Source organism: Pipistrellus kuhlii, unplaced genomic scaffold (genome assembly GCF_014108245.1).
Source record: "Pipistrellus kuhlii isolate mPipKuh1 unplaced genomic scaffold, mPipKuh1.p scaffold_m20_p_3, whole genome shotgun sequence".
Lineage (NCBI taxonomy): Eukaryota > Metazoa > Chordata > Mammalia > Chiroptera > Vespertilionidae > Pipistrellus > Pipistrellus kuhlii.
In genome coordinates this window covers 106,009,211-106,036,932 of record NW_023425529.1, presented here as the reverse complement: position 1 = coordinate 106,036,932, position 27,722 = coordinate 106,009,211, and the positions used below count along the sequence as shown (strand labels likewise).

The 27,722-nt window shown below is 38.0% G+C and overlaps 1 protein-coding gene and 1 non-coding gene across 4 annotated transcripts in view; one reads left to right on the top strand and one right to left on the bottom strand.

Annotated features, from left to right (window-relative positions):
- Nucleotides 1-27,722, bottom strand: part of NEK5 (NIMA related kinase 5) — a 73,938-nt gene that overhangs the window by 18,605 nt on the left and 27,611 nt on the right. For all 3 annotated transcript variants that reach the window (XM_036456499.2, XM_036456502.2, XM_045588641.1), the window contains exons 7-15: nt 27,409-27,463; nt 23,948-24,148; nt 23,787-23,868; nt 21,103-21,236; nt 16,828-17,015; nt 13,740-13,806; nt 12,729-12,842; nt 11,257-11,343; nt 9,618-9,710 (exon numbers count right to left, since the gene is read on the bottom strand). In XM_036456499.2, the coding sequence (XP_036312392.1) occupies nt 9,618-9,710; nt 11,257-11,343; nt 12,729-12,842; nt 13,740-13,806; nt 16,828-17,015; nt 21,103-21,236; nt 23,787-23,868; nt 23,948-24,148; nt 27,409-27,463 (1,021 nt within the window). The remainder of the gene's footprint in view (nt 1-9,617; nt 9,711-11,256; nt 11,344-12,728; nt 12,843-13,739; nt 13,807-16,827; nt 17,016-21,102; nt 21,237-23,786; nt 23,869-23,947; nt 24,149-27,408; nt 27,464-27,722) is intronic.
- On the top strand, nt 19,701-19,888 carry LOC118731131. The gene has a single exon (XR_004991820.1). It is a non-coding gene; the product is annotated as a U2 spliceosomal RNA (small nuclear RNA).

Below are 27,722 nucleotides of genomic sequence, written 5' to 3'. Positions count from 1 at the left end.
AACCGGAAACACTGACACCTAAGAGCTGAATTACAAACTGCCTTTTTTTTTTTCTTTCTTTTCTTTTTTCTTTTAATTAATCAAAAATAAATGGACACAAATAACTAAGATATAGCCTACTTAAAATTAAGGATTACCTTACAAAACTGAGGTGCAGTGGAATGCTGGGAACTGCAAGACTGTCTGGTCCGAGAATCAGGAGTGCCAAATACATTAACTGAGGAAGTGAATGACCACTAACTACTGGACATTTGTATGCTAATTTTACTATTCTTTATTTTATTTTCATTTTTTACATCTTTTATTTAATTTTCATTTTTCATATCTTTTACTTAAGAAACAATTTTTTTTATTTTTTCCTTACTTGATTTTACCTTTTCAATTATTACATTTTTCAATCTCTATCATCACTATTACTACTGCTATTTTGCAATTTTTGTTTCTTTTTTTTTTCTTTTTCTTTTTTTTCCTCTCCAGTACCATTTTATTTTTTCTTTATTTTACATTGGGAGTAACCTTCATTCTATTTTAATCTCTACTAGAGCATCATTCAACCCTATCTCAACTCAACCTTTACACCATCACTCTCTTACTAAACTTCACCCTTTAGTCTATAGTTTATCCTATCCCTTTCCAGCTTTAGTTTTTCCTATATTCTTTCTGTATATCCCCTGCTAAAGCTCTCACTATACTTATCGACCTAAGTTCCAACTTCTGATTCAAGTGTATAAATACCAATCTCTGCACTATATTAACTAGTTAAAAAAAAAAAAAAAACTGTTCTCCTCTCTATCGTTTTTGCATTGTTTCTGTGAAGGTTGATTATTGTGAATTTTTATGCTTTTAGTGAAATTGTTATGCTTATTCCTGTATTGTTATTGTTTTTTTTTAAAAAATCCTCTGTTATGGTTTGTTTCTTTTACTTCTGTATATCATAGCCTTACTTAATAATAGTGGATATTATAGTTTGTATTAATCTCCAAGTATTGTTACTGGCATTGGCTGGGCTCAGAGGTTGTTCTATGGCAATTTTCTCCACACATATATAGTCTGTTTCCCATTTCTCTTTTAGTTTGCTTCTTCTCTCTCTTTCTTTCTCTCTCTCTCTCTCTCTCTCTCTCTCTCTCTTTCTTTTTTCCCTGTTTTCCAACTTCATTTTGTCATTATTTTTTTCTTCTTTTTCTATCTCTTTATCCCTCTTTTTTAATTATTTATTATTTACTTAATTTTTTAATTTTAATTTTAATTTTAAATTTTTTTTAAATTTTTTTAAATTTCTCTTTATTTTATTTTTACCTTTCTTCCTTCTCTCCTATCCCCTAAGTTGCCTTTCTCTAGTGGTCACCTTTATTAGAGGTTATTAATATTGTAAATACATTCCTGTTAAGTGCCTCTTGTGTTGTACCTGGTAGTGTTGTATTTTGTACCTTTAAATCAACGCAGGAGAAGGAACACCACATAATCAGACATCCTGAAAAGAGAGGCCATGGGGAGACAAAAACATGGTCTGCACGTGAAAGAAAAGCAGGCATCACCAGAAAAGGAAGTAAATGAGTCAGAGGCAAGCAGCCTACCAGAGCAAGAATTCAGAGTAATGATCATAGGATGGCTAAAAAGAATGGAAGAAAAATTTGACAATAGCCAAGAAGAAATGAGGAAGAACCATGAGGAACTGAAAAAAAGCCATGAGGAACTGAAGAAGAACCAAGAAGAAATGAAAAATGACATCGCTACCATGAAGAACTCAATAGAAAGCATCAAGAGTAGACTAGATGAAACAGAGGACCGCATCAGTGAGCTAGAAGATAAGATGAAAAAAATACCCAAGTAGAGCAACTTCTAGAAAAAAAGATTAAAAAGCAGGAGGAGAGCCTACGGGAGCTTTGGGACAATACAAAACAAAATAATATTCGAATAATAGGGGTTCCAGAAGGAAAGGAAACTGAGGTAGACATGGAAAAAGTATTTCAAGAAATAATGACAGAAAACTTTCCTGAAATAGAGAAGAAAAAAACCACACAAATCCAAGCTGCTCGCAGAGTCCCAAACAAAATGAATCCCAGAAGACAGACTCCAAGGCACATTATAATTAAATTGGCAAACAACATCGACAAAGTAAGAATCTTAAAAGCAGCCAGAGAGAGACAGAAAGTTACATACAAAGGAATCCCCATCAGACTAGCAACTGATTTCTCAACAGAAACTTATCAAGCCAGAAGGGAATGAGATGAAATATACAAAGTCATGCAAAGGAAGGGTCTGAATCCAAGAATACTGTACCCAGCAAGGCTATCAATCAAAACTAAAGGGGAAATCAGGAGCTTCACAGACAAAAAAAGACTGAAGGAATTTATCTCCACCAAACCAGCAATGCAAGAAATGCTAAAGGGTCTGCTGTAAAAATAAAGAAATAAGAAGTGAAGAAGGAACACGGGTATAGAATAAAAATGGCATCAAATGAGTACCTATCAATAATAACCTTAAATGTAAATGGATTAAATGCTCCAATCAAAAGACATAGGGTAACAGATTGGATAAGAAAACAAGACCCATACATCTGTTGTCTACAAGAAGCCCACCTCAGAAAAAGAGATGCACACAGACTGAGGGTGAAGGGATGGAAAAAAGTTTTCCAGGCAAATGGAAATGAAAAAAAAGCTGGGGTAGCAATACTTATATCTGACAAATTAGATCTCAGAGTGAAGGACATAATAAGAGATAATGAAGGCCACTTCATAATACTAAAGGGAACAATCCAACAAGAAGAAATAACCCTGGTAAATATATATGCACCCACTACAGGAGCAACCAAATACATTAAAAAACTGCTGGAGGACATTAAGAGAGAGATTAATAGCAATACAATCATAATAGGAGATTTTAATACCCCACTGTCACCCTTCGACAAATCATCTAAACAAAAAATCAGCAAAGAAATATCAATCCTAAATGACTCACTAGACCAGATGGAATTGACATCTTCAGAACACTGCACCCCAAAGCCACAGAATATACATTCTTCTCAAGTGCACATGGGACATTCTCAAAGATAGACCACATTTTGGGACAAAGGCAAAGTCTCTTCAAATTCAAAAAGATAGAAATCATATCAAGTATTTTCTCAGACCATAATGGCATAAAACTGGAAATTAACTAAAATAAAAATAATCCAAAGAAATCAAACACATGGAGACTAAACAGCATGCTATTAAACAAGGACTGGGTTACCAGAGAAATCAAGGAAGAAATTAAAAACATTCTGGAAACAAATGACAATGAAAACACAACAATCCAAAATCTATGGAACACTGCAAAAGCAGTTTTGAGAGGGAAGTTTATATCCTTACAAGCCTATTGCAAAAAACTAGAAAAAAGGGTAACAGATGATCTAACTCTACAACTCAAAGAGTTAGAAAAGGAGCAACAAGAAAAGCCCAGTGTAAGCAGAAGGAAGGAAATAACAAAAATCAGAGCACAGATAAACGACATAGAGACCAAAAAAACAATACATAAGATCAACAAAACCAAGAGCTGGTTCTTTGAAAGGATAAACAAGATAGATGGACCTCTAGACATGCTAACCAAGAAACAAAGAGAGAGGACCCAAATAAACAAAATCAGAAATGAAAGAGGTGAAATAACAACAGACCCCACCGAAATACAACAGATTGTTACAAAATACTACAAACAACTCTATGCCAACAAACTGAACAACCTGGAGGAAATGGACATATTCCTAGAAAAATATAAACTTCCAAAACTCAATCAGGAAGAATCTAAAAATCTCAATAGACCAGTGTCTTGGGAAGAAATTGAAACAGTCATCAAAAAGCTTCCAGCAAACAAAAGCCCAGGGCCAGATGGCTTCACAGGAGAGTTTTACCAAACATTCGAGGAAGAACTAAAACCTATCCTCCTCAGACTATTCCAAAAAATCCAAGAGGAAGGAACACTTCCAAACTCCTTCTATGAAGCCAGCATCACCCTAATACCAAAACCAGATAAAGATAACTCAATGAAAGAGAATTACAGGCCAATATCCCTCATGAACATAGATGCCAAAATCCTCAACAAAATTCTAGCAAATCGACTCCAGAAGAACATCACAAAGATCATACACCATGACCAAGTAGGATTTATTCCAGGAATGCAAGGATGGTACAATATCTGCAAATCAATAAATGTGATACATCACATAAACAAATTGAAAGATAAAAATCATATAGTCATATCAATTGATGCAGAAAAAGCATTTGATAAAATCCAACACCCTTTCCTGATAAAAACTCTTAACAAGGTGGGAGTACAAGGATCATACCTCAACATAATAAAAGCCATATATGATAAACCCACAGCCAACATTATACTCAATGGGCAAAAACTAAAACCATTCCCTCTAAGAACAGGAACAAGACAGGGATGACCACTCTCGCCACTCCTGTTTGACATAGTACTGGAAGTACTAGCCATTGCAATTAGACAAGAGGAGGAAATAAAAGGCATCCAAATTGGAAAAGAAGAAGTAAAGTTATCCTTATTTGCAGATGACATGATATTGTACATAAGAAACCCAAAAGACTCCATTAAAAAAACTAATTGACTTAATAAATGTATTTGGCAATGTAGCAGGATACAAAATTAATGCCAAGAAATCCATGGCATTTCTATACACCAACAGTGAAACTACAGAAACAGAGACTAAAAAAGCAATTCCATTTACCATCGCACCAAAAAAATTAAGATACCTAGGAATAAATTTAACTAAGGAAGTAAAGGGCCTATATGCAGAAAACTACACGACACTGAAAAAAAGAGATAGAGGAAGATGTAAGGAGATGGAAGAACGTACCATGTTCATAGATTGGTAGAATCAACATCATCAAAATGTCCATACTTCCTAAAGCAATCTATAGGTTCAATGCACTCCCCATTAAAATACCAACAGCATATTTCACTGACCTAGAAAGAACTCTCCAAAAGTTCATTTGGAACAATAAAAGACCCCGAATAGCCACAGCAATCCTGAGAAAGAAGGGTAAAGTAGGAGGGATCTCAATACCAGACTTCAAACTGTATTACAAAGCCACTGTTCTCAAAACAGCCTGGTACTGGCACAAGAACAGACATATATCAATAGATCAATGGAATAGAATTGAGAACCCAGATATCAACCCAAATCACTATGCTCAATTAATATTTGACAAAGGAGGCACGAATATACAATGGAGTCAAGACAGTTTCTTCAATAAATGGTGTTGGGAAAATTGGGCAGACACATGCAAAAGAATGAAACTAGATCACCAACTTACACCATACACAAAAATAAACTCAAAATGGATGCAGGACTTAAACATCAGACAGGAAACCATAAAAATACTAGAAGCATCCACACGCTGCAAAATCTCAGACTTATGCCAAAAGAACTTCTTCACTGATACTGCCCCTAGGGCAATGGAAGCTAAAGAGAAAATAAACAAATGGGACTACATCAAAATAAAAAGCTTTTTTACAGCAAAAGAAACCATCAACAAAACAATAAGAAAGCCCACGGTGTGGGAGAACATATTTGCAAATAACACCACTGATAAAGGTTTAATCTCCAACATCTACAGACAGCTGATACAACTAAATAAAAGGAAGGTGAATGATCCAATTAAGAAATGGGCAATGGACCTAAATAGAATATTTTCAAAAGAAGACAGAAGGAAGGCCAAAAGGCACATGAAAACATGCTCAAAGTCACTAATTATCCGAGAGATGCAAATCAAAACAACAATGCGGTACCATCTCACACCTGTCAGAATGGCCAACATCAACAAATCAACAAACGACAAGTGTTGGCGAGGTTGCGGAGAAAAAGGAACCCTCGTGCAGTGCTGGTGGGAATGCAGACTGGTGCAACCACTGTGGAGAACAGTGTGGAATTTCCTCAAAAAACTGAAAATGGAACTCCCATTTGATCCAGTAATCCCACTCCTAGGAATATATCCCAAGAAACTAGAAACAACAATCAGAAAGGATATATGCACCCCTATGTTCATAGCAGCACAATTTACAATAGCCAGAATTTAGAAACAGCCTAGGTGCCCGTCAGCAGATGATTGGATCCAAAAACCATGGTACATCTACACAATGGAATACTATGCTGCCATAAAGAAGAAGGAATTCTCATCGTTTGCAGCAACCTGGATGGAATTGGAGAACATCATGCTGAGTGAAATAAGCCAATCAATGAAAGAGAAACACCACATGACCTCACTCATTTGTGGATAATAAAGATCATTATAAACTGATGAACCAAAAGATAGATACAGAGACAGTAAAGCAACAAGCAGATTGTCAAATTTCAGCGGGGAGGGGAGGAGGATCTGGGGGAGATAATAGATCAACTGAAGGACTTGTATCCATGCATATAAGTACAACCAATGGACATAAAACTCTGGGGAGGGAGGGGATGTGTGGGAGGGAGGGAGGGGGGAAAATCAATAAAATATGTAAAAATAAATAAATAAATGTTTTTAAAAAATGTAATTTTGACTACAGGATCCTTTTCTGAAGAGTTTTATGATCTTAATAAGGAAAACAAGAAATGTACACAGCTCATTACAGTATAAAGGAAGGAGAGGGCTATACACCTTGACACGAATTTCAAAGATAGCTCTAACTGGTTTGGCTCAGCGAATAGAGCATCGGCCTGAGGACTGAAAGGCCCCAGGTTCGATTCCAGTCAAGGGCATGTATCTTAGTCGCAAGCATATCCCCAGTAAGAGGTGTGCAGAAGGCAGCTGATTGATATTTCTCTCTCATCTAAGTTTTTAACTCTCTAACCCTCTCCCTTCTTCTCTGTTAAAAAAAAATCAATAAAATATATTTTTTTAAAAAGAATTTCAAAGATAGTTGAGAGGTGAACTTTAAATATTGAGCTTTCCCAGGGTTCAGCCCTAGGCCCTCTGCTCCTTTCTTCCTCAGAACAAGAGAGTCTAGGTAGCCGAGACCGGTTTGGCTCAATGGATAGAGCGTCGGCTTGGGGACTGAAAGGTCCCGGGTTCGATTCCGGTGAAGGGCATGTACCTTGGTTGCGGGCATATCCCCAGTAGGGGGTGTGCAAGAGGCAGCTGGTCGATGACTCTCTCTCTCATCGATGTTTCTAACTCTCTATCTCTCTCTCTTCCTCTCTGTACAAAATCAATAAAATATATTTTTTAAAAAAAAAAAAGAGAGAGAGTCTAGGTAATTCCTATGGATTTAAGAGCTACCTTTATGCAATGATTCTTATTTACTTATTTATTTATTGTTGTTTAAAATATTACATATATTAGTATATATATCTCTTCCCCCCCCATGACTTTCCCCCAGCCTCCCCTATTCCCTGTCGCATGTCCTCATCCCACCCACCCCCAGTGTCTTGTATCCATTGGTGTGCTTATATGCACGCATACAAGTCCTTTGGTTGATCTATTTCCCTCCCTCCCCAACACTCCCTAGCCTTCCCGCTGTAATTTGGCAGTCTGATCAGTGCTTTACTGGCTCTGTATCTATCTTTTTATTCATCAGGTTATAATGTTCTTTATTTTCCATAAATGAGTATCCAAGGATTCTTAAACATGTATCTTCAGGCTTGATCTTTCCTCCCCTCTGAGTTTAGACTCACATTTCATCTGCCTACTTAGCTTCATCTTCACTTCAAGATTTATTCCACAAATCATACTGAGCACCCATTATGGCCAGACACTATCCAATGGGCAAGTGCAATGAATGTGACTGAAAGTTCCCTGCTGACATAGAACTTACTGGAGTAAGATAAGTAATCAATGAATTAACAAAGTAACAGCATAATTCCAGAAGGTTTTAAGTGCCCTAAAGCAGCGGCCACCAACCACTGATCCATGAGGTCCAAAAGGTTGGCAACCAATGCCCTAAAGGAAATAAAATGGAGTAATGGCATAGAGTAGGGGTGAGAGCAATGCAGGAAAAGACTACTAGTATTTGCTTTAAGCCTTAGAATAAAGAAGGACCTTGGCATATGAAGGTCTGGGGGAAGCACATTCCATCAGAGGGAGCAGGAGGGCAAAGGCCCTGAAGCAGGTATGCAATCTGAGATCTTTTCTAACCAACATGTTCAATTTAACATGTCCAATGGGAACTATATGTTTTTTCGATTTTTAATTGATGAGAGAGAGAGAGAGAGAGAGAGAGAGAGAGAGAGAGAGAGAGAGAGAGAGAGAGGGAGAGAGGGAGAGATCTGAGAGGGAGATATAGATCAGCTGCCTCCTGCACATTCCCCACTGGAGATTGAGCCCACAACCCAGGCACTTGGTCTGACTGGAAATCAAAACAGCAACCTTTCAGTGCAGGGACAACACCCAACCAAGTGAGCCACATTGTCCAGGGACAAAGGGATCTCTTCATTGTCCCCCACAACAAGCTCACTCCCTACTCTCTTCCCCATTTTAGGAAATGGTTCTATCACTTTCAAGCCAGAAATCTATGACTCTCCTTGGTGTCTCCGTGTGTGTATTCTTAATGCTCTCTTCTCTCCATTATTGCACAGCATGTCTCCATCATCTCTCCCTTAGAATCGACTACTGCTTCATCTGTGTTATCATAGCCTTTGTATGTACTTTACTAAAGCATGTGGCAGGTTGAATCATTATTACTGTAGTTGTTTGCCCTGCTTCCTTGGGAAGGGGGTTTTTCTGCCCTGAAATATTATGAACTCTGAAATAGGACTGTGACTTTGTATTTTACTTATATTTGTGAAGGTGGTTGTCTGATTTGACTGTGTAGTCTGGTTGTCTCAATTGTATCATATTGCTTTATTTTCCTTAAAATACAACTATCTTAGACTCCTAAGCCCCATTTACCTCATTGGGTGCAAATTCAACCTCCATCTACTTTAGATCTCTCTGTCATCAAGTGAAGGCCCCAGGGTCTTTCATAAAAGAAAACATTCAAGGAGGCCTTCAGCCTTCACTTACCTGCCCTAACTCACCTGCCCTAACTCAAGCCCAGAGGCACCTTGAAGAACAAAGGTAAAGACCTCGAAGAAGGAGAAGGAGAAGGAGAAGGAGAAGGAGAAGGAGAAGGAGGAGAAGGAGAAGGAGAAGAAGGAGAAGAAGGAGAAGAAGGAGAAGAAAGAGAAGAAGGAGAAGAAGGAGAAGAAGGAGGAGAAGAAGGGGAAAAAGATGATGATGAGGAGGAGGAGGAGGAGGAGGAGGAGGAGGAGGAGGAGGAGGAGAAGGAGGAGAAGGGAGAGGAGAAAGAGGAGGAGGAGGAGAGCCATATGACAATTCAGTTTTGACCAGTTTTCTACTCTCTCCAAAACTGTAAAGTTGAAACAGAGGTTAACTGTCAGATTTCCTGACCAATGTGTCTAAGATCCTGACTTCAATACCATCCAGAAAGCTGAACTTTCATGCGTTCACATGAGCAGTTCTGAAACTTGGCTGCACACTCAATCACCCAGCCAACTCCTGAAAACAGGATGCCTGGGCCTGCCCCAGACCAGGCATCGCATTAGGTATTTCTCCACATGATTATACTACACTATAAGGGGTGAGGATCACCAGAAGAGGGAAAACTCCCTGGGAAGCATATAGATGTCTAATAACCATCACCTGCACAGGTGCCTCTTCCTCCGGTGTCTCTTGGTGGATGGACAGGTTACTCTTCTTCACCAGATAGGTTTTATGACTTATTGTTGAGTCTTCCTTTAACACAAATTACACACAGTCAATAAGATTGATTCTGGGTCAGTTTTGAAGGCTATTTGATGAACCTTGGCCAGGGTTTAAATGGGATCTAGTGAGGAAATGCTTTCCATCTGCTGTCCCAGGGACGAACGGTGGTTGGATAGAGCTCTGTTTATGGCTCCTTTTCCCTCTGGCTGCCTTGGTCTCCCCCAATTCCCCAAGTACTTATTTCATGGTCTTGCTAGAAATGTCCACTCTCCATCTTTCCTTGATTCAGGTTTCCTATCACAGACCTACTTTAAAAATAAGGCTGACAATGGTTTAAGGCTTCCCGCAACCAACCAAGCCTCTGCTCTGAAGAGAACCACCTCCAACCTGCCCCTCCCAGCATATCTAGCCTTCCATTTGGACCTTTGCATGGTCTTTCAGAATGCCTCCTCCTTAGCCCTGCCTCTCTGAACTCTGCTTCTTCTCAGACCCAATTTAGGCTCCACCTTTCTTTTCCCATAAAAACCCTCAGGCTGCTCATCCTTCCTCCTATGCACTTACAGAACTTAACTATATTCATTCATATTCAAAAATTGCCTGATACATGTGTGTCTTATCTTTCCAACTATTTATGAGTAGAAGAGCATAGGCTAGAAAGAGCAGAGGTTTTAGAATTAGGTATTTATTTAGTTTGCCTTGTGCGGACGAGGTACTTAACCTTTCGGTATTGGGAGTAAATGAAATAAAGCATGTGAAGCTCTAGTACATACAGCTTAATTGTACCATATGCTAATTCATCTAAGGCACTCACTCGGGGGTGGGGGAGACGGGGAGAGAAAGATCAATTTCAGCAGCAGTGTGATGGTTTCCTCAATGAGGATGCAGCCCAAGTACCAGTAAGATGGGAGCCCAGCTGTGTCTTGTCCAGTCTCAGTGTCCACAGGCCTCTCATAGGAGAAGCATTCCTGAGCACGGAGGTGTTTCTAGTATTTAAATGTCATGTATTTTTTATATAACATGGTCTCCAAACACAGGCCAGCTATTTCATCAGGAGTCCTACTGAAAAAGCAGTGACCTAAAAGATGGAAGAATGAGCTTCCAAAGTGATTCATTTAAGGGATTTTCAAGAATCATCTCAACTGCACAAAATTCAGTAAATGCTGGTCTTTTTCTTCTTCTTCTTCTTCTTCTTCTTCTTCTTCTTCTTCTTCTTCTTTTTTTTTTTTTTTTTTTTTTACCACTGATGGGCATGAACTTATTTAATGCATCTAATCCAGTTCTGGTATAGTGTGGCTGCCCAGTCAATAATTATTGACTAATTTATGAAAGAAACAATTAACAAGCATTTTTCATAATCACCCTTCCTGAGAATGTCAGATGCCCTCATCATCTGGGTAGCTTGAAGTAAAACACAACAAAGCAGCACTTCAGTAAGATCTGACAATTTTCCTATTTAAAAATTTGCATGATTAAAAAGTTATCTCTTCTATGAAATCATTACTTTTAGCACCTGCTCAGTTTAGTTAGCTCTAAATCAATAATACGATATTTCCTTCAGGAGCATGAACTTATTTACCTCTCGTTCACTCCCCATCTTCTTTCTAATTTCTTTCATGTCATTGTGGTACTGTTGGCGTATTTCCTCTAACTGCTTCCAATATTCCTAGAAAGCAATCCCAATCCACAAATGGTAAATGCCTGTGAACAACTTAACAAAATAATCTCTACACAGCCTACAGTTTTACAATGTGGGATATATAATCAGAATTAGAAAGCCTGTTGCCCCTAAAGATGATAACCACCTTACATTTTGGCTGTGGCACTTCTCTCCCTGTGATACATAATCTCAATTACTTTATATATCCTACTTTTATATACAATCCTCTTACGGGTAGAATTTTCTCCCCAGAAAAGATATGTTGGAGTCTTAACGCCCAGTACCTCAGAATGTGACCTCATTTGGTAGAGCATCGTTGCAGACATAATGAGCTAAGCTAAGATGTGGTCAAACTGGAGTAGAGTGGGCCCTGAACCCAGTATGCCTGCTGTCCTTTTAAGAAGATGGCCATATGAAGACACACACAGGGAAAACGCCATGTGACAGTGGCAGAGAATAAATTTATGCAGCTGTAGGCCAAGGATTGCACAAAACTGCTGACAAGCTCCCAGAATCTAGGAAAAGGCAAACAGGGGTTCCCCTAAACTGCAGTGGTTCTCAACCTTCGTAACGCCTCGACCCTTTAATACAGTTCCTCATGTTGTGGTGACCCCAACCATAAAATTATTTTTGTTGCTACTTCATAACTGTAATTTTGCTACTGTTATGAATTGTAATGTGAATATCTGTGTTTTCTGGTGGTCTTAGGTGATCCTGCTAGCAGTTCTTTAGATATTTATGTATTTAATGACATACCTCTTCCTCTTCAAATATATTTTCATCAGAAATACATTTGTCTAAATTAATTTCAAACTTTACTCCTCTCTAGGCTGCTGTGGAGCCTAAGACCATCGGAAAACACAGATATTTACATTACAATTCATTAGCAGTAGCAAAATTACAGTTATGAAGTAGCAATAAAAATAATTTTATGGTTGGGGTCACCACAACATGAGGAACTGTATTAAAGGGTCGAGGCATTGAGAACCACTGTCCTAGAGCTTCCTGGGGCAGGTTGGACCTGCCAACACCTGGATTTTGGACTTCCAGCCTCCAGAACTATGAGCCAATGAATTTCTGTTGTAGTAAGCCACCTGGTTTGCTGTGCTTTCAGGGAGCCCTAGGTTAACTAAAACAAATTTCACAGCTTTTAATGATGGCAGTTACTTTATCAATCCAAAGTAAAAAGCCTTTATGAACTTAGCCATGCTGCATTCTCAGAGAAGGTGAACTATATCTCTCTGTGTCTCCTAAAACCACCAGCCTGGTGCTTCACACAAGGCTGTCCAGCAAGTATTTGTACAACAGGCTCTCTCAGGCATGTACCGGGGACAGTACAAAAAACAATGATGTAAGTACAAGGGTGGCCCTGGAGTCAGACTGTTTTTAACCTGTTCCTTCATTTTGTTTCTCCTGAACAGCAACTCCTGGAATCTAGGCTCTTCTCCATTACTTCTTGGCTCTTGTCTCTTGTGATTTGGTTCAGCAGAAGATGGACGAAGACCCTATTATTTGAATGAAATAATTTATAAAACATTCTTGCATTAGGAAACATATTCTGATCTGACCTTGACCTTTTTCTTTAAACAATTAAACTCATATTTGAGAGTTTTGTGTGTGTGTTTTTTTTATTGTTTAAAGTATTACGTATAGTAGTACATTTATCTCCTCCCCCCCCTTAACCTTCCCCCAGCCTTCCCTAGAGAGCTTTTTAGAATGAGCAGCAACATTGTCTTAAGTACAAAACATTAAAAAAATTAAATAAAATTAATAAAACCTTTTGTGTTGTTTACCCAAGGCAATAAATATTTTATGCTACCATATAAGATACCAGGATTCATTTTCTAACTGGAAAATTATAATTGTTAAATTAAAATTCAGTAAAAGTTTAGCAACCCTAGAGCATGCAATTAGGGGAATAGAACTGGATCTTTGAGAAGTTCAAAATAAGAATGATACAAATAGAATACATAACCAACCTCCCTGAACCCCAAAATTTTAACACTATACTTAATAATAAAGGTTAACTTTCAATTCAAGTAAAAAATAATAGTCACTTTAAAAAATATGTAGGATTATAATAAAATAGAATCAAAGAACTGCAACACAGAAGGGGAGCTTGAAGCTCATCTACTCCACAACTATCATTTATTAAACAGGAAATTGAGGCGCAGAGAGGTTGCATGGCCTGCCTAACATCACACAGCAAGTGATAAAGCCCAAGAAGAAACCAGGATTCCCAGACCCCAATTCAAGCCTATTCCCATTATTCTTCTTTAAGCTATTAAAAACTAAGGAAGGTAGTCTTGATCTTTTATATGGAATGAACTTTGTCTTAAGGATTCATTAATATTTATGAACAGAGACACTGTTGGGAAATTCCTGATTGGTATTTTACTCACCAATTGCTTTTCTACTTTCAACTTATATTGCTGAGCTTCAAATTTCCTCTGAAGGTATTCAGCAGGCCTTAGGAAATAAAAATGTTCAGTTTGAGTGGAAATGTTAACTAACCTTAGTCACCAATTTGACAAGTGAATTTTTAGCTTAATAATGAGATTCACAATTCACTTGTGACTTTAAGTTCTGAGTTCAAGAGGTACCTCAAAGTTTTGGAATGTATACATTGGAAAAGAAGATCTTTGGAATAAAAAAATTAAAAAGAAAAGGAGGTAAAGAGAATAGTAACAATTGGGGATACAGGAGAAAATACAACAGAAAACTATTCTGACCCAGAAGGACTAGAATCCATTCTTCTACAGTTTATAATATGTTGGGACGGGGGCGCAGGGACGACGACGACACACCCACATCATGCTCTGTGCGGACCTCTAATCTACAGCCTTGTCGCCCCTGGTGTGCCTGATGGTTGCTGATATGTTTCCCACACTACACTCAGCTCCTTGAGAGCAGGATACTGTCCCATCACTTTACCTCTACTCCTCACACTGGCACACAAATCCTTAATGCATAAAAAATGAGGCTTTACTGTCTCTCACAATGTTTAAGGTATTTTTCCAGCACAATCCTGATCAAACCATTTTAAGCTTATACCTACCTATGTTCTCTATATATTTATTGCCTTTTTTTTTTTTTTGCAAAATTTTCTGCTAAGAATTTCTGTAATTACTGATACTAAATAAAAACTCAGATCATAGTATAAACTACATGATAAAGTTCTTTGGAACTCCAGTAAATTCTAGGGCTCCAAAACCAGAACTATCATTTCAGAAATAACTCCTTTGGGAACATCATGGTGAGCAGTCCCCAGTTTATGCATAATACGTCAGTCATTTAGAAATAGGATGAAATGACAGGCTTATTAAGGTCTCTGGGCCTTCACTCCTCATATATAAAATGGGCACGATACTATTCCAGAGGAATTGATATGAGGATGAGAGTAGGTTAGGTCTGTACAGGTGACTGGCCAATGTCTGACACTTATAACGCTGAAATCAAATGAGGTTGATGTGTAGCTTAATGTCTCTCAGGAACCTAAGTGGTGGCATAATAATATCTCCATGAGAAAAACTCCAGTCACCCAGAACTTTCCAAAATATGTTCTCTGTATTTCTCTATCTCTCCTCTCTCCTCCTTCTCCTTCTTCTTTCTCCTTTTCCTTTTCCTCCTCCTCTTTCTTCTCCTCCTCCTGCTCCTCCTCTTCCTCCTTTTCCTTCTCCTCTCTCTCTCTCTCTCTCTCTCTCCCTCTCCCTCCATATCTCTCTCTCTCTCTCTCTCTCTCTCTCTCTCTCTCTCTCTCTCTCTCTCTCTCTCTCTCTCTCCCTCCCTCCCTCCCTCCCTCCCTCTCTCTTTCTCTCACATACACACACACACACACACACACACACACACACAAACTCCAACCCTATACAGAATCCTCTTTCTCCAGACAAGTATATCAACACCTGATTCCCATGGAATCAGAACCCAGAGAGTGAGAAAGCTGGGAGTGAGAGCCTGGAATAACAATTAGTAGGGGATTACTAGTCAACTCATCAGAGGGGCATCCTGGGTCACTGTAGGATGGGCGTATTATGGGCAGTGGTATTCAGGAAAGAGAAGGACCTTTCTACCATGTTATGTGAAAGTTTGGGAGATAAAACTATCTATAATAAAATAATAGATACTTTCACAGATCTAGGCAAAGACTAGAAGACATTTGTCCTGTGGCTGGGAAAGGGCAAGGGACATTGTGGCAGCACCTATGTAAAATGCTTACTAGTTGAGTACTATATGAATATTATAATTTGAACTAGTGGAACACACAACTTTTGATAATCATGGAGATCATTGAAAATGTGTTATTAAGATGTATAAAATTATAATACCATCCAATATCTTTTAAAATTAAACATGTGCTTTTCCCATAGTTAATCTTTTCATTCATTATCTGATGAGCCTACCATCACATAGTATTGTATTTTTCATTATTCAGCCAATATTTCAATAAATAATGATCACAGTTACCAAAAGTTAGTGATTTATCATCCCTGAAAGAAAAAAAATTTGATGGTAACACCATTTTTAAAAAAAATAACTTACGCCAAAACCTGTTTGGCTCATTGGATAGAGCGTCAAGATTTGATTGGTCCCAGATTTGATTCTGGTCAAGGGACTATACCTTGGTTGCGGCACATCCCCAGTGGGTGTTGTGCAGGAGGCAGCTAATTGGTGTTTCTCTCTCATCGATGTTTCTAGCTCCCTATTCCTCTCTTTTCCTCTCTGTAAAAACCAATAAAATATATATATATTTTTAAAATAACTTAGATTTTTAGGACTGTGGATGGGTGTCAATTATTCTGAACATAGAAACACTGAAATTGGTGTGCAATAAAGAATGAAAAATATTGTAGATATGCAAAAATTTGTTATGAAACAAATTCTTTGAAAGTCTGCCATAACAGCAGTTTCATTGTATTATTTTTTTTAATACATCAATATTCTGAAAAAAAAATTCCAAAAATATAAATGCTGAATGAAATATATCTTAATTTCTAATATATCTCAAATGATAATCTAATTATAAGTCAATTATTAATTATGAATATTAATAACCTCTTTGGAATATGATATATACTTCACGAGTTCCAGGCAGTGAAATTTACTAAAAGAAGAAAAAATATTAAAAATTCAAGAATATAAATTTGTGCCTGTAGTTAAATGGCTGCATGAGTAAGAAGATAAGCTCCATCAGACTTGGATGAAAAAGGGTTAAGGAATTATTGCAGTAGTCACTTTATAAATGTCTAATCACTATGAAGTACACCTGAAATTAATATAATATTGTATGTCAACTATAATTGAAAAACATTTTAATAACAACAAAAAATGAATAAAAACAGTCGAGGGAACTGAGAATTAAGTATTTGAAATGAAGAGTTTGAAAGTTCTTGGATTGTTTACTTTAGGAGAATTTAGAAGGATTGCAGATACATTGATATAGCAAGATGTTTTCAGAAGACCAAAGTTTAAATTAGACAATCACATTACCATTGGCCTGGTGATTGACTGCTGTTTTCTTCCTGACTATAATTCTCCTTAACTCTGGTATCTTTATGAGAAACATGGTGGTAATGTGGTTCATGGTATCTCTTCCTTAACAAGTCAAGTTGAGCATAGAAATAATCATAATGGCCACACACTCCAGCATGTTTGGTGGGCCTTTCTACCATTTTTATCTGAGGGATTAATAAGAAAAGAAAATTTTAAAAATACAAATCTATAATAATTAAAAGTCTGATAATGACTATAACTAACACAAGGCATTGAAGGTACATTTTGTTGTTTTGCTCTAGAATTGTTTCCAGATTAAAATAATTTTAGAATCTCCAAATCCTAGAATTAAAAAATATTTTATCCAGCTGGTAAAGGCAGGTATCAGCATTCCTTGGGCTTTTGCTGACCTGCCTCTGTGCCCAGAGCTGGTAAAGCCAGCCTTGGTGTGCAGTTTGATCCTCCCTACTCATGCCCAGGCCCAGCAGAGAGAGCCAAAAACTGTGGACTGCTTTGTAGCTCCAAACAGGTGGATCAAGGCCCGTCATAGGCAGTGTCTGACATTGGCCTGTACCAAAATCCCTCCCAAGAGGCTCCAGTACTAATAAACCCAGTGGCCCTCTTTAGACAACATCAAATCAGGATACAATTAGCTTCACAAGTGGCATATCCAATGAGAGATCTCAGTAGGCACTGACCCTGCTGAAGCAAATTCTGCTCTGTGTGATCAGCATCTGCACAGCAGTTCACACACTGTGTTGGAAGTTTATCCTCACAGTCAATAAGACTAAAGGTCGACCCCATGCATGAAGGGGTCAATAGCAATCAAGACTCAATTAGAATAGGAGGGCCCACGTAATCCACAAAAGGGACAATACTGGAGCACCCAGTGCAGGTGATCAAGGAAATTGCACCACTGGGTCCCACAGGACATCTACTACATAAGGCCACTCTACTGAGACTGGGAGTCATGGTAGCTATACCTAGTACATAGAAATAAACACAAAGAAGGAGCCAAAACATGGAGTAAAGAAACATGCCCCAAATGAAAGGACAGGATAAATATCTAGAAAAAGAGCTAAATGAAATGGAGTCAACCAATTGATCAGATGTAGAGTTCAAAAAAATGCCTAATGTTTTTCTCTTTCCCTCTCCCTTCCATTCTCTCCCTTAAAAAAAATCGGTAAAAACATATTTTAAATGGTTATAAGACTGCTCTAAGAACTACAGCAGCATGAATAATACCTAAAAGCTATAAAAAAAAAAAACTAATCAGAAATGAAGAATACAATATCTGGAATGTTGAATACACAGAAGGAAAAAAAACACAGTAGGTTGGGTGAAACAAAGGATCAAAATAGTGATTTGGAAGACAAGGTAGCAGAACACACATAATCAGAGCAGCAAAAGTAAAAAGATGTTTAAAAATGAGGACAGTTTAAGGGACATTTGGGACAACAGTAAGCAAACGAACATCCACATCACAGGGGTACCAGAAAGAAAAGAAAGTGAGCAAGGGATCAAGAACTTATTTGAAGAAATAATGACAGAAAACTTCCCTAAACTGATAAAGGGAAAAAACATACAAGTCCAGGAAGTGCAGAAAGTACCAAACAAGATGACTCCAAAAAGGCTCACACTAAAACCATCCTAATTAAAATGGCAAAGGTTAAAGACAAAGATAGAATCCTAAAAATAGCAAGAGAAAGACAACTAATCACCTACAAGGGAGCTCCCATGACTGTCAGGTGATTTCACCACAGAACATTTCAGGCCAGAAAGAATTGGCAGGAAATATTCAAAGTGATGAAAATCAAAGACCTATAAGTAAGGCTACTTTACCCCAAAAGGCTATAATTTTAAATTGAAGGATAAATAAAGAGTTCCCAGACAAGAAAAAGCTAAAAGAGTTTGTTACCATCATACCAGTATTACAAGACATGTTATATGATCTTTTTAAAGAAAAAAACAGCAGCCCTAATCAGTTTGGCTCAGTGGACAGAGCATCAGCCTGTGGCCTGAAAGGTCCCAGGTTCGATTCCAGTCAAGGGCATGCACCCTGGTTGTGGGCACATCCCCAGTAAGAGGTATGCAGGAGGCAGCTGATCGATGTTTCTAATTCTCTATCCCTCTCTCTTCCTCTCTGAAAAAAATCAATAAATATATTTTTTAAAAGAAAAAAAAACAGCAGAGGAACATAGTTAAAGAATAGAATGATAATAAATAAATATCAATAATCGCTTTAAATGACAAAGGCTTAAATGCCCCAATGAAATACATAGGGTAAATGAATGGATAAGAAAACAGGACCCATATACAGCACATGCTGTCTACAAGAGATCCACCTCAGAACAAAAGATACGGACTAAAAATAAAGGGGGAAAAAGATATTGCATGTAAATGGAAATAAAAAAGAGCTGTGGTAGCAAAACTTATAGTTGACAAAATAGACTTCAAAACAAAGGATATAGTAACAGACAAAGAATGACACTACAAATGATAAAGGGAACACTCCAATAAGAGTATATAACCCATTTAAGCATTTATGCACCCAACATATGAACACCTAAATATATAAATCAAATTCTGTTGGGCATAAAGGAAGAGGTTGACAGTAATACAATCACAGGAAGGAATTTTAATACCCCATTGATATAAAAAAATAGATCTTCCAGACAGAAAATCAACAAGGAAAAAGCAACCATAAAGGACACACCATATCAGATGGTTTAATTGATATTTTCAGAGCAGCAGAATATATATTCTTTTAAAGTAGACATAGAACATTTTTTTTTAGGATAGACATGTTAGAATACTAAACAAGTCTCAATAAATTTAAGAATACTGAAATAATATAAAGAAACTTCTCTATCGCTTCTCGGCCTTTTGGCTAAGATCAAGTGTAGTATCTGTTCTTATCAGTTTAATATCTGATACGTCCTCTATTCGAGGACAATATATTAAATGTATTTTTGAAGCTGGGAGATGGAATAGGAGCTTGCTCCATCCACTCCACGCATCAATGTATTGCAGTATCTCCGGGAATGGTGCAAAAAAAAAAAAAAAAAAAAAGAAGAAGAAGAGAAGAAGAACAAGAAGAAGAAGAAGAAGAAGAAGAAGAAGAAGAAGGAGGAGGAGGAGGAGGAGGAGGAGGAGGAGGAGGAGGAGGAGGAGGAGGAGAAGAAGAAGAAGAAGAAGAAGAAGAAGAAGAAGAAGAAGAAACTTCTCTAATCATAATGGTTTGAAACTAGAAATAAATTTTAAGGAAAAAAAAACCTGAAAAACACACAAAGGCTAAGTAACATGTCATTAAACAATGAATGGGTTAACAATGAGAACAGAGAAGAAATAAAAAACTTTCTGGAAACAAATGAAATCAATAAAAATAATTTTTTTAAAAAGATTTAACACTCTGTGGAAGTGTATTCAAATAACTATGCATAAACAATCTAGGAAAAGATTGATAATTATATAATAAACAATTCTCAATAATATATAACATATCAGATTTAAGAGTATGAAATATGCCCAGCTGGCATGGCTCAGTGGTTGAGCATACAGGAGATCACAGTTTGATTCTCAGTCAGGGCACATGCCCAGGTTTCTGGCTTGATCCGCAGTGAGGGGCATGCAGGAGGCAGCTGATCAATGATCATCTCACATCATTGATGTTTCTCTCTCTCTCTCCCTCACCTTTCCTCTCTGAAATCAATTTAAAAAGTACATTTTTAAATAAGTATGAAATGCATAATATTTTTGCTACTATGCTACTCACTTGTCTTATATAGAAAACATTATTTATTTTAAAATTTTAAAGTAATTTTAGTTATAAAAAGAAAACTAAAACTAATTTATAGAATACTTGTGAGAAAATATAACATTGCTTTAAAAAGTCTAACAGCTAGAAGTTGTCCAGTAAAAAGATATTATTATAAGTATAAAACTAGTAGATTTCAGTCCTACTGGCTTGGCTCAGTAGGTAGAGCCTAGTCTGTGGACTGAAGTGTCCCAGGTTTGATTCTGGTCAGGGCATATACCAGCTGCGGGCTCAGTCCCTGGCCTGGTTGGCAACCGATTGATGTTTCTCTCTCACATGGATGTTTCTCTCTCAAGTGGATGTTTTTCTGTCTCTGTCTCTCCCCCTCCCTTCCACTCTCTCTATAAAAAAAAAAAGAAAAATCAATGTACCACAGAAACATGTATAAGTAGGTCTGTAGAATATGCCATCTGCTGCAAAAAAAAAAAAAAAAAAAAGTGTTTAGTACAACTTACAGATGTGGGCTTCTGGGCTCCAGCTGGTGGTCTCCATTCACATCCATGTACTATATCCTTCGTGTTATTTGGCACTGACATTCTTGATCTTGGTAAGCACTTCCCCTGGAATCTCATTTTCTGTATTTTAAAATCTTATTTAACCGAAAGAAAACAAGTTCAATTTTTGAAAATGTTCACACCTTTAACACTGATGCTTGTGTGAGTATAAACATAGGGGACACCTCACAGCACAATAAGTTCACTTTACACAGAGACATTTATTCCCAGTGAGAGAAATACCGATGAAAAATTTTTATGCATTTTCTTTGAATGGAGAAAACCATTTTTCCAGTGTCCCCTTACATATTTCTAGTAACATATAATAATACTTTAAACGTGTATGTTTTTATTGATTTTAGAGGAAGGAAGAGAGAGAAAGAGAAACATGGATCTGCTGCCTACCATATGCCCCCCACCAGGGATTGAGCCCGCAACCTGGGCATGCACCTGGACTGGGAATTGAACCAACAATCCTTTGGTGCATGGGACAATGCTCAATCAACTGAGCCACACCGGCCAGGGTGATATATAATACTAACTTTTTTAAAATTAAAAATGAATATTAACATTTACAGAAACTATGCATAAGGTAATGGCACAAGTATTTAAATGCAGTCATCATAGTTTGAATTATCAGGTCACACCATTCATGTCACATTGCTATTTGTTAAAAAATTTGCATAAGTCTAATATGTTTTCTTTGTTAGCATCAAAATTTGTTCTTGTTTTCCTATCTTTCCCATATTAGAGATGTGGACAATGCACTTTCTCTCATCCTATACTTGCCTACTTTCTAAACATTCTCAATCTAAAACAATACATTACAGTGCCAAATCAAATTAAACATAGTAAAAGGGTTAATTTATTAATTTTCCCTTTATAACTTTCCTCAATTTCAGTTTCTCTATCATAGTGAATAGTATTTCCCTATCACTGATACGTTAGAGAGATTTTCTTTTTTTTTTTTTTTTTTTTTTTTTTTTTTTTTTTTCTTCATATTTATTTATTTTTATTTTTTTTCAATAAATTTTTATTGTTCATATTATTACAAATGTTCCTTCCCTCCCTTCTCACCCCACCCTCTGCCATTTCCCCACCCCCCATTGTCCTAATCCATAGGTGCACAGTTTATGTTCAGTCTCTTCCCACATCCCCCTCTCCCCTTTTCCCCAAGAATAAACAGTTCACTCCCCTTCCATACCTCTGATCCTATTATATTCAACAGTTAATATTGTTCCTCAGATTTTTTTTTTTTAGTTTCCTTGGTTTTTAGATTCACTTGTTGATAGTTACGTATTTGTTGTTCATAATTTTTATCTTTATTTACTTTCTCTTCTGAAAGAACCCCCTTCAGCAATTCATATAATTCTGGTTTGGTGGTGATGAACTCCTTTAGCTTTTTTTTTTATTATTAGTGAAGCTCTTTATCTGACCTTCAAATCTGAGTGATAGCTTTGCTGGATAGATTATCTTTGGCTGTAGGTTCTTGCTATTCATCACCTTGAATATTTCTTGCCATTCCCTTCTGGCCTGCATGGTTTCTGTTGAGAAGTCAGCTGACAATCGTATAGGTGCTCCTTTATAGGTAACTACCTTCTTTGCTCTTGCTTCTTTTAATATTCTCTCTTTGTCTTTTGCTCTTGGAATCTTAATTATGATTTGTCTTGGTGTGGTCCTCTTTGGATTCCTTTTGTTTGGAGTTCTGTGCGCTTCCTGGACTTGTAAGTCTAATTCTTTCACCAGGTGGGGAAAGTTTTCTGTCACTATTTCTTTCAGTATGTTTTCGATATCTTGCTCACGTTAGAGAGATTTTCTACGACTCCTTATTCTTTAAAGACTTTTGTTTATGGCTCAGTCCTGCTCCTCATCACATCATCAGCTGATTCCTGATGTTATTCTACTTAACATGACCATGCAGCATCACCTGCTTTCTTTGGGGGGTCACATAGTTATGGTTCTCTCCGCGATCCTAACTTCAGCTCCACTGGGTCTTTTCTTTTCTTTTTATTTTTTTAAAACATATTTTATTGATTTTGTACAGAGAGGAAGGGAGAGAGATAGTTAGAAACATCGATGAGAGAGAGAGTCATCGATCAGCTGCCTATTGCACACCCCCTACTGGGGATATGCCCGCAACCAAGGTACATGCCCTTGACTGGAATCGAACCCGGGACCTTTCAGTCCCCAAGCCGACGCTCTATCCATTGAGCCAAACCGGTCTTGGCTCCACTGGGTCTTTTCTAAGAGAATTCTTAATTGCCAGTCCACCCTCTCTATTTCAAAAAAATAAGTTTCATTTCCTCATCCCATGTCTGTCTCTGAATCCTCTCTTACTCTCTATACCTTCCCTACACATAAGATTGGATTCTAACTCTTCATTAGCAAATCCACTGCTTTATAAAGTCTCCTGACTAAAGAAGAGAGGAGCTGACTCCTCCAGGTCATGCAGCGAGGTGTACAGGCACACCCACGAGTCACCTCTGGACAAGAGGATTTTTCTCCTGCAAATAGTGCTCATAAATTTTTAAATGTCCATGTTCAATATATTTGGTGAAATTTCCCTGCTAATGTTGCCAGCCATATAACTCATTATATGAGACCCACGTAGTAAATGTTTTATGGCATAGTTAAAGCATTCTTACCTTGGACCATCTTCCCAGCAGACTGAGAAACTGATGATCTTGTTCTGCCTATTAGGGTAGGATTGAATTCTTTCTGAATGACCTAAAACCAAACACAAGTGTCAAGAGCCTGCTAACCAAAACCTCTGTCAAAATCCAGACAGGATAAACTCAGAACTCACCTCAGGAGTCAAGTGTTTGGCAATTAGATTCTCTAAAAAGGGCCTTTTCAAAACTGAATTAATAGATGGCCGATCTTGGGGAGATACTTTAAAGAGCTGTGATATCAAGGACTGCAGGTCACAGGAAAACCTTGGAGACACTGGCGCAAAATGTGCCTGACAAATCTTCAGAGCCAGCTGGTGTAAGTTGTTACCTTCAAACTGAAAGAACAAGGAATAATAACACTAAATTAGAAAAAAAAAAGTGCAATATTGTACTAGTATTTAAAGTAATATCAAGAAACAAAATAATGTTTTAAAGTTCAGTTAGAAGTACCATGGTCCACCTTAAATTGTTTTTATCAGCTAATATTTTATGAGTTTATATTATTGGCAGTTATTCACTGAGATGCCATTTTATTTAAATCAGTATTTTTGTTTCATTTTTTTCTTTTTTTCTTTTTAATATATTTTATTGATTTTGTACAGAGAGGAAGGAAGAGAGGGAGTTAGAAACATCGATGAGAGAGAGTCATCGATCAGCTGCCTCTTCCACACCCCCTACTGGAGATGTGCCCGCAACCAAGGTACATGCCCTTGACCGGAATCGAACCCGGGACCTTTCAGGCCCCAAGCCGACGCTCTATCCATTGAGCCAAACCGGTTTTGGCTCATTTTTTTCTTATTATCAAACTAATATTTACACATTTTCACCACATAGGATATATTTCCTCCTACTCCTTTTTAAAAAATAATGTTTGTTTCATAGAGTTGAGGGCATAATGATATGAAATTTTACATATTACTTTTTAAATTAACATAACACAAACATTTCTACAAAAATTCTTCATAAACCAGAAATTCTTCCAGTGTATAAAATCTTTAGTTATTTACACTTACAGCCGTGTGTTACATAAGAATGTTTCAGTCAACAACGAATCACATATACAACCATGTGTGTTTGCAATGTTGAAAAAAAAGGCTGGAACCAACTAAGTTGTTGAATTTGCTACTAGCTCTGGGTGATTTACACAGATGAGGAGGCTCAGCATGGTGTCCACTTGCTCTGGGCCCACCCAGGACTGGAGCAAGGGTGTGGCTGGAGAGCAGGGGAGCCCAGGAACCCACCTCCTGCCCACCCACACCCACCCTTGCACACACACATGCATGTGTGACACATTTTATCTTTTTTTAAAGTATATTTTTATTGATTTCAGAGAGGAAGGGAGAGGGAGAGAGAGATAGAAATATCAATGATGAAAGAGAATCATTGATCTGCCTTCTGCATGCCCCCTACTGGGGATCGAGCCTGCAACCCGGGCATGTGCCCTTAACTGGAATCAAACCCAGGACCTTTCAATCCACAGGCTGACGCTCTATCCACTGAGCCAAACCAGCTAGGGCATTTATATCTTATTTTTATTGCACCATTTTTATGTTTAGATGTTTAGGTACACAAATACCATTGTGTTACAACTGCTTACAGTATTCATTACAATAGGATTAATAGTCTATACCATACAGCCTAGATCTTAGTAGGCTGTACCATCTAGGTTGTGTAATAGCATTCCATAATGTTTACACAACAACAAAATCATCTACAAATTTTGTAGAGTGTATCTCTAACGTTAGGTGACACATGACTGTAATAAAAATGTTCAGCAGCAAGGTGTGGCAGTAAAGATGCAAGTTTTGGTAAGACACTTACTAGCTGTGTGACCTTGGATAATGATGATGATGGTGACAGCTGTGTAGAAAAGAGTTAACATAGCAGGTCTTTGCTATCCTGCTTACAATATTGGTCCTTGGCTGACATCTGGAAACTTAGATTTCCAGATACCATTTCCTAAATATTCAGAATGGCTCTCTTTACCTACACAGTTTATGTAAACAATATGTTTATGTTGAACACCTGCTTTCTTTCTAGGAATCTGGAAGTTTGGTTCATGCCAGGCAGAGGGTGCCAACATGAAGAGTCAGAAATAAAAACCTGGGCACTGGGTCTCTAAGCTTCCCTGGTACACAGCATTTCAAACATGCTGTCACAACTTGTTGCTAGAGGAATTAGCACATCCTGTGTATCTACTAGGAAAGGCTCCTGAAAGCTTGTGCCTGGTTTCCTATAGACTTCACCCCATGTACATTTTCCTTTGCTGATTATATATGCTCACAGTTTATTTGTGTGTTTGTTTGTTTGTTTGTTTGTTTGTTTAAAACTTACCTGAGGATATGTTTAGAGAGAGGAAGGGAAGGGAGGGAGAGAGAGAAGTGAGAGAGACAGGCAGACGTTGATGTGAGAGAAACATAGACCGTTGCTGCCTGTAAGTGCCCTCAACCAGAGATTAAAGCTTAGGTATGTGCCCAGACTTGGAATCAAACGCAAAACCTTTTGGTATATGGAACAACGCTCCAACCAATTGAGCCACTGGCCAGGCCTCACCTAGTTTATATTTAATGCAAATGTGCTATGTATACGATTTACTTTATAACATAGCTTATAATATACGGACAGCTTTCCACGCCAGCATATATAGATCTATTTTTCTTCTCAATAACTTGTCCACATAATTTTTTTTTTTTTTTTTTTTTTGCTTTCTTTTTTCCTTTATCTTTATACTAGAGGCCTGATATACAAAATTCGTGCACAGGGTGGGGAGTGTGTCCTCCAGCCCAGCCTGCACCCTCTCCAATCTGGGACCCCTCGGGGGATGTCCGACTGCCTGATTAGGCCTGATCCCACCAGGATCGGGCCTAAACGGGCAGTTGGACATTCTTCTCACAATCCAGGACTGCTGGCTCCCAACCACTTGCCTGCCTGCCTGCCTGATTGCCCCTAACCACTTCTGACTGCCAGCTTGATCACCCCCTAATCATTCCTCTGCTAGCCTGATCAACACCTAACTGCTCCCCTGCTTTGCCTGATTGCTCCTAACTGCCCTCCCATACAGGCCTGGTTACCCTTAACTGCCCTCCCCTACAGGCCTGGTCCTCTGCAACTGCCCTCCCCTGCAGGCCTGGTCATTCCCAGCTGCCCTCCCCGGCAGGTCTGGTCACCCCTACCTGCCCTCCCTTGCTGGCCTGGTCACCCTCAACTGCCCTCCCCTGCAGGCCTAGTTGCCCCTAACTGCCCTCCCCTACCAGCCCAGTTACCCCTAACTCGCTTTCCCCTGCAGGCCTGATTGCCCCCAACTGCCCTCCCTTGCAGGCCTGGTCCCTCCCAACTTCATTCCCCTGCTGGCCATCTTGTGGCATCCACCTTGTGTCCACATGGGGGTGGCCATCTTTGACCACATTGGGGCGGCCATCTTGTGTGTTGGAGTGATAGTCAATTTGCATATTATCTCTTTATTATATAAGATTTTTCCATTACCATTTACCCTCTTTCCCACATAATTTTTAAGAATTGAATGATACCAAACTTTTTCTCTCATAAGTAAATAGTTTCAAAAATTTATCATTAATTTACAAATTAATATACTTACAGGATGCCTGAGTGTGCAGAGCTCATATAATACACAGCCAAGAGACCAAATATCCCTGGAGGAGATTAAGAGTTTACATGCCAAAAACATATCCATAGTTCATAATAAAAGCCTTATCCTTGCAGTACTTTATACTTGTGTATCTTTACAGTTTTATATAGGTTGACTTGTGTTTTTTTTTTAATGTTTTTAGGCACATTATCAATTCTTATTCTGACTAACATAAGAGGGAAAAATAAAAACAATTTGTAGTTGTGTCAGAATCCTAACAGAGAAAAGGTATATTTCAACATTGTGTGCTCAAAATATGAAAT